The sequence below is a fragment of the Nothobranchius furzeri genome, chromosome 5, assembly GCF_043380555.1.
Source record: "Nothobranchius furzeri strain GRZ-AD chromosome 5, NfurGRZ-RIMD1, whole genome shotgun sequence".
Taxonomy (NCBI): Eukaryota; Metazoa; Chordata; class Actinopteri; order Cyprinodontiformes; family Nothobranchiidae; genus Nothobranchius; species Nothobranchius furzeri.
Window position 1 is genome coordinate 53833128 of NC_091745.1, and position 8058 is coordinate 53841185.

Here is an 8058-nt window from a genome sequence, read left to right on the forward strand (position 1 = left end):
TAGACAGTATGTCAACTTTTTCTTTGGCTATGCCAACCCCATCCCATAGAACCCCATATATTTTACCTGAGCACCGCTCAGCCAACAGCGTTAGACATTCCCTTACATACAGATGTCAATCACAGAGTGTGAGTGGCAAACAGAAAAAGAGTCACTGGAAATACCATCATGGGAGGACAAATCCCTACATGGGATGTACCTAGCCTGGCCAGCCAGGGAACTCTCCAAATCAAATAACCCCACCCCCCGAGAATTCTAACCGAGCAAATCAGCGCTGAGCAACGTACGTCACACACCACGATGTTCAGTTTCTCATAACAACGAAAACAGCACCTGAAGCGGAGTTTACTGTAGCTCTTTCCTCTGTTCTACATGACTTGGACATGTGTAAAACAACAACAAGTAGAAGTGCTGAAAGCCTTTCTTCTAAAGAAAGATGTTTGTGCCGTCGCCAGACGCCGTCTTTTACTACAACTAAAAACTACAGCGCCACGTGACACAGTGGTCATTTCTGCCTTTTTTCTGATTGGTTATTTTTGAGCTGGCTAGTCCCGCCCTTCATGTACCTGTGAGTTGCCAGACTCGTCCTCTGTGTAGAATTAAACAGAGAACTATAGTCTGGCAGGCCAGGCTAAGATGTACCAAAGACAGATTACTGAAGTGGCCGATATGAAGAAATCCTATCAATAACTAGAAAGAGCTGGTCTGAAGGAGAGCACAGAGGCGCTCATCATGGCTGCACAGAAACAGGCCCTGAACATCAGAGCAGCAGAGGCCAAGATCTACCACACCAGACAAGACCCAAGGTGTAGGCCCCTGAGACAATCCACCACATAACTGCAGGGTGTAAGATGTAGCAGGGAAAGCATACCTGGAACGCCACAGCCAAGTGGCTGGCATCGTGTACAGAAGCACCTGTGCAGAGTATGGACTGGAAGCCCCAAGGTCAAAGTGGGTAACACCTCCAAAGGTGGCTGAAAACGAGGGAGCCAAGCTCCTGTGGGACTTCCAGATCCAGACGAAGAAAAGGGTGATGGTAAACCAACGAGACATTGTGGTGGTGCACAAACAACAGAGGACAGCCGTTGTGGTTGATGTGGCAATACCAAGTGATGGCATCATCAAGAAAAAGGAACACTAGAAACTAGAGAAGTACCAGGGCCTCAAAGGGGAACCTGAGAAAGCCTAGAGAGTGAAGACATTGGTGGTGCCCGTGGTCAGGGCCATATTAAGACTTCGTTGTACCCTGGGCAACAATATTCAAAGGCCCCATCATCACGACCCAAGGATCACCATAATATGGTCACATACAGAATATTTTACTGTAATATGCAGTAAATATACTCAATACTTGAATGCCTGACATCACGTAACCCACTCAGGGTAACTTTTGACCAACCTTGTGTGGACTGACCAATGAGGAGAGGGTCTTAACTTGAGGCCCTCTCTTCATTGGTCAGTCTGCATGAGACTGACTCTCAACTGACGTTTAGAGTCGTAGGCAGCGAAGCGTCTCTGTGCAGCGCAAAAGCCCGGGTGGACAGTTTGTTTAATATAGGGTGATCACATTTCCATTTCCAAACAAGAGGACAGGGGAGCTGTGCCTATGATGTCACACTATGGCAACACCACACAAACCACGTTGGGACCCTTTTTTTTTTGTAAGAACTAAATTAATATCAGATTCTGCCAATAAAAGGGCTCTAAAACAATTCAGATTATTAAGGATGCTTGTTTCAGCTGTGAGATTAGACGATAGGATCAATGAAAAAATAAGTTTTCACAGACTCCATGGAAACTTTCTGAGAATCCACAAATAGTGGCTTTCAAATGGTTTTGTTACTTTTTGCAAGTTTAGAAAAGCAACAGATGAGACAGCATGTCTGATAATTTAGTTTTTCATCTGATAACATGTCAGCGATGTCTGAGGGGCTTTTATAAACACTGTATAACTAACACTACTGGAGAGGGTATGAATTACACAGAGGCTTCTGGGGGGCCTAATTGGGGGGGGGGGGGGGGGGTAATTTTGCCTTGGCCCCCAAATTGCCTTGAAACGGCCCTGGGTTTGTGACTGAGTTTTGAAGGTGATCTGAATTGTATCAGATGTATAAATATGACATGTGTATAACTTATTGTTTTATACAGGTAAAAACGTGTAGTGGAGATAAATTTACCTACATTTTACTTTTCAACACTTTGTTTAGTTTTCTTGTTTTTATTTAACTATTTTCCTGTCCTGTCTGTCTCTCATCTTCCTGCATCTCATCTAAACTCTGCAGAAAAACTGCTGCCTGGATTCTTACTTTTTCACCTCATCAGTTACTTTTGAGCAGATCAAAGGGATCTCCTGACCACAAAGCGGAGTGCGCCTTTCGTTGCTGCGTCAGTGAGGTGAAATCACCGCAGCACCGCGCAGCACAGGTGATGAGCTCCGCAGTAGCAGAGCACTTCAGGCACAAATAAGACTGAAAGAGAACATGTGCGGACATGAACGATCGTGTGCTAATTATAGTTTTTTGAGAATGGACCGTGCGCTGGAAGCAGCAGCCTGGAGCGCTGTGCAACAACGCGCTGTGCCGCTCTCTGTGCTCTCTGCTCAAAAGAGTCCATAAATGAAGTAATATAGGTAGAAAACCCCTGGATGTGTAGGATATCCAGCTCCCCCATAATTCGATCTCTGCTCCTGGATGAAAAGCTGGACATTTTCTAGTACCCCCAGTCCGGACGCCCCGGACAGAGAGTGAAAAGTGGACATGTCCGGGGAAAACAGGATGTACGGTCACCCTAGTTTAATATAAAGCGGGAGATTACAGATAGGCCTACAGTATTTTGCTCGTGCCCTTGCTGCCCTGGGCCCTTTAGAGAACGTGGGCCCTGGGCCATTGCCCAATTGCCCATATGGTTAATCCGGCCTTGCCCGTGGTCATCGGGGCAGTAACCCCTAAACTGGAGAAGTGGCTAAAGCAGATCCTGGGAAAAACATCAGACATCAGTCCAGAAAAGTGCAGCTCTAGGAACTGCTAAGATACTGCCCAGAACCTTCATGAACCCTGGCCTCTGCTAGAGGACCTGAGCTTGGAAGGAGGGGACCACCCATGGAGGGTGTGATGGGGATAATAAATATGACATATGAAGGTTCTCTCCTCACCTTATGCAACTGAGCTATGTGACATGTCTGCTAACAAGAAAACTCTCTCACCAACCGATATCCCTTAATATTTAGCATGAATGGAAGATATGGCTTGACCTTTTCCTTTACAGCAGTTGTCATTTTCTTGTATTAGGCTGCTTTCGTGTAGTCCCACTGAATTTAATAGAATATTCCATCGGGTAACAGACTCTCCATAAACTGTAATGCAGTTTAACGACGCGAAGAAAGAGGCTAATTACAACCAGTGTTTCTCAATATGTGTCTCTGCTAATTGGCCAATCAATCAAGGCGTCTTTGTTGCTACATGCAGGCGAGCCACACCTGAACATTCATATGGCAAAGATCAAACTCGACTCAGAGACAACAACACAAACACGGAATCAAACAAAAGTTTTAAAGAGTGTAGTTTAAGCTGTGATCCATTCAGAAGGAATTCTAAATCTGGCGAAACTATTCAAGTGAAACCACGCTTAAATGTACATGTTGTCACCAAAGCTACGATCAGGTGAGTGCAAATCCTCCTCACTTCTTGACCTTTTAAGTAACTTAATAACCTCGATGAGGTGGACTGCTGTTAATGCTGACAACCACAAACATGTGACTGTTTGTCTTTGTCTGTTAGCCAAATTGATGGAGAGGAGCGACAAAAGCCTATTTGAGTTGGAGTTAACTGATCCGACCTACGTGGAGGTCCCTCGGGGGACCCCACCCCCGTCATTCCAGGGAGGCGTCATACCTAATCTGATCTACAAATGTCTCCAGCTGCTATTACCTGAGATGGCATGGGGCACTTTGGCCTTCAGAGCTTTCTGATTTATTTTAGGCAAAAGTCGGGAGTTTTGTTTTTACAAAGGGTGATAAAGGACCTGACGTGCTGTGGTTTACCTCATGTGTGACAGTGTTTAAAGACAGAAGTCAACAAGAAACATCCAAAAATACCCATAATCATTTCATATGATACGCTTCTGCTTTACCCTGAAATGAGAAAAAGAAAAAGTATTCCAGCTGAATCAACAGTGACTCTGCAATGGCTGCAGTTCAGGAACTCTCAAAGAAAAAGCTGTTTTTAATCATCAAGAAGGACAAAATTTGTCTTAATGATTTTTTCATTAATATAAGATGAAAATTGTGGCATGTAAAAAAAAATCCACATTTGTATTTTATGTGTTTTTCCATTTAAGTCCAGAATGCTTCATGAAGCTATAAGGACTAGAACTAGCTCTGCCTGGTGGATGACCTGTGGTCTAAGAGCCTAGAAGATGTCTGCTTTTATTAACTATGCAATTTAAACAGTTTCATGAAGATTTCTTTGCTGGGAGGATTTTTATAGGCCTGCTGCCTAAAGAAGACACCCACAGTGACTAGAATAGTTTCAGCATTGATGGGGTGTTTCAATAATTTAAGTACCACCTCTGTCCACAGCTGATCAGGGTGAGATCTGTGCAGATTTGATCAAAAAGAACCATTTTTCTGCTAAAGTGCTGCAAATCTCATGGCCTGATGATTAAAGAATTATGAATCCCCAGCTGTGTCATACCAGCAGAGCACAAGGATCATTATTGTTTTCAGACTGTGCTGCTGCTTCTTTCTGGATCTTTTTGTACTTTGTTGAGTGGAACTTCCCAAAAACTGCATGTGTTGTTTCTTCTCAGTCCAGAGAGCCTGCACCAACTGGTTTCATATCAGTGTTTATATAATGTTCTTCATGCAATCCTAATACATCTGTTTGGGATTCACATGTTATTAGCTGTTGCTTTATGAAAGGAAATGTGAAATATAACATGAATGGCATTAACGTGCGGGTTTTGTGACATCGGAGAGACTTCTCAGTAATCTTTAAAGAAAGAAAATTCAGTTGTTGTAAATCGTCGTCGTCGTCTTCCTCCGCTTATCCGGGTCCGGATCGCGGGGGCAGCATCCCAACTAGGGAGCTCCAGGCCGTCCTCTCCCCGGCCTTGTCCACCAGCTCCTCCGGCAGGACCCCAAGGCATTCCCGGACCAGATTGGAGATGTAACCTCTCCAACGTGTCCTGGGTCGACCCGGGGGCCTTCTGCCGGCAGGACATGCCCGAAACACCTCCCCGGGGAGGCGTCCAGGAGGCATCCTGACCAGATGCCCAAACCACCTCAACTGGCTCCTTTCGATCCGGAGGAGCAGCGGTTCTACTCCGAGTCCCTCCCGAATGTCCGAGCTCCTCACCCTATCTCTAAGGCTGAGCCCGGCCACCCTACGGAGGAAACTCATTTCGGCCGCTTGTATCCGCGATCTCGTTCTTTCGGTCATTACCCAAAGCTCATGACCATAGGTGAGGATTGGGACGTAGATCGACCGGTAAATCGAGAGCCTGGCTTTCTGGCTCAGCTCCCTCTTCCCCACGACAGATCGGCTCAGCGTCCGCATCACTGCAGACGCCGAACCAATGTTGTAAATGAAGGGAAAAATTAAAATAGCAATATTAAGAAATATTAGCAGCATTAGTAAAATTGTTTTGAGTACTTTATGTATTGATGTCCACAAATATCTCATGACAATATTAAGTAACTTTCTCTTTGTTGATGCAATGTCTTGAATTTGCATCCAAAATAAACAGTTTTCCTCCTAGAAGAGTTTAAATTGTTTCTCAGTTTAACATTTACACTATCTGCAGCCTTTATCTGAGCTATCTAACATCTTTATTGTCAAGACCTCCAAAATGCATTTTTTAGGAGTGCAGCACTTCATCCTTGGGAATAAGGGATAAACTATCAACCATGTTTAACCACCCCTGTCCTGGAGGGGTCACATGATAGAGGAAGCAGTACAAAGCCATAAAAGTAAATGTAACAGTTTAAATGAAATGTAATTAGATTCATTATGGACATTTATTAGCATTTTCATGTTAGGAAAAAGATCAAACTCTCATGGAGAAAAGTATCAAATTTAAATATTGAACACAAACCCTGAGTCCTTCTTATATTCATAAAAAGTTACAACCACGTTCATGTGTGTGGTGAATAGAGTTCACATAAAACTGTGGCCATGTTTGGACATGGTGGAATTTCCTATAAGAAAAACAGATTATTGTTTATTTCAGCTTATCAGAGACAATCTTTATACCTAAATCCTTTCTTCTAATTGTTATCAGAATACATGGCCAGAAAACAGCGAATCTCCCCTTTAAGTTCGGTAATAAAGACAGTTGTATTATCTTTAGTCACAACAAAGAGCCAACTGTGACCCCAGGGCCACAGGCTGCAGACATCTGGTGGCTGATAGGCTTTTTCAGACCTGTGCCACACCTGGACCCAGCCTCCTCTGTTCACATCATTACGCAAAGTGCGCGTTAATGATCAACCGGGACCCACCTGTCTGCGAGAGGCAGCCGTGGTGCTGCTGGAGGAGCTGGTGCTGATCATCCTCCCCCCCTGACTCGCCTCCCTCCTCCACTTCTGGCTGCCAGCTTTCGGGTCGGACGGCAGCGGGTTGAGGAACAGGATTCTGGCGATCAGTCCGTACAGAACTGTGGCCAGCATGAGCGGAACCACGTAGAACACGGTGAAATCCGCGAAGTAAATGGGGAGGTAGTGACTCCTGGACACCTTGTAGGCGCAGGTGAGCATTACCACGTTGTCGTACACTAACTTTGTGGTGTCGGACAGAAAGAGCCACATGACGCAGTAGACCGAGGTGAGCGCCCACACCAGCATGATGATTTTCTTTGCTCTGGATAAAGTGCACAGGAACTGCGCCTTGATGGGGTGGCAGATGGCGATGTAGCGCTCCACGGTGAAGGCGGTGATGGAGCAGGAGGACGCGTTGATCCCCAGGTACTGGAAGTAGGTGATCCCAAGGCAGCCCGCGTAGCCGTACACCCACTGCCCGCGCAGGGCGTCCGTGATGTTGGGTAGCCCGGCGGCCGTCAGGACCATCAAGTCCGCCACCGCCAGGCTCACCAGATAACAGTTGGTGGGAGTCCGCATGTGCTTGGTGGTCAGGACCACCAGGATGACCATCATGTTCCCCACGATCCCCACCCCGCAGATGAGGGACACCAGGAATACGCTGACCACCTTGTACTCAACAGAGTAGTCCGTCCAAACACCCAGGGTCTGGTTCTCGCGCGCCGACGTGTCATTCTCCATGTTCATGTCATCTAAGGTCAGGTTTTCCATCACGGAGGGAAGCTGGAGCTCTGTGCACTTTAGAAAAAACACACTAAGCATTGAAAAAAAAACACGTATCTTTAGAAAACAGGCGCGCAAACTCCTTTAGCTTCTTTATCAAACATCTCATCCAGATCCACTACAGTCCACAAAAAGTGTCGTTTTGTCTCCATGAAGACATCCATGACAGACCCATCCAGCAGAAGAACTCCTGTCAGCAGCTGCAGGTTGAAGTTGTGCAGAGGGGGGAGAGCTCCTCTTCGTGCCCCTGTCTCTCTGGTGACTGAGAGCTTCCTGCAAAGCCGCTCTGCTCCTCAGACCCTGGCTGTGAAGTCACGATCTGACGCACTGGACCCGCCAACTTCTTCCTCTCAGACCACGGACTCCAACGCTTTTACGCACCAGGTGGCGAGGGAGATATTGATTTAGGCAGTTTTGGGTTTTTCAGATGACTGTTCCTTTTTTATTTTCAGTAGGCGTTTGCTCTTTTAGTGTTTTCTAAATGATGTATAGCTGTAATTGGTCTGTAATAATTCAAGTATACTGCACCTACAAACAGTACTGGAACATAAATGTGACATACATAAACCACCCACAGAATAAATATATTATACAAAAATTAACCAATCAGTGTCTTCTAAAAGAGTGATATATTGCCTGAAGAGATTTTCAGCTATTTGGCTATAAATAATCACATCTAACTCACCAGTTTTAGTTTCCTGAACATCCTCAGTTTGGATAAAAAGCTTTTACATCCTACA

The 8058-nt window shown here is 45.4% G+C and overlaps 1 protein-coding gene across 1 annotated transcript in view; it reads right to left on the reverse strand.

Moving 5' to 3' along the window:
• trhra (thyrotropin-releasing hormone receptor a) overlaps positions 1 to 7357 on the reverse strand; it is a 14570-nt gene extending 7213 nt beyond the window's left edge. Inside the window, exon 1 of the mRNA XM_015949389.3 lies at positions 6500 to 7357. Coding sequence (XP_015804875.1) covers positions 6500 to 7357 — 858 coding nt within the window. The remainder of the gene's footprint in view (positions 1 to 6499) is intronic.
• Between the last annotated feature and the right edge of the window lie 701 nt (positions 7358 to 8058).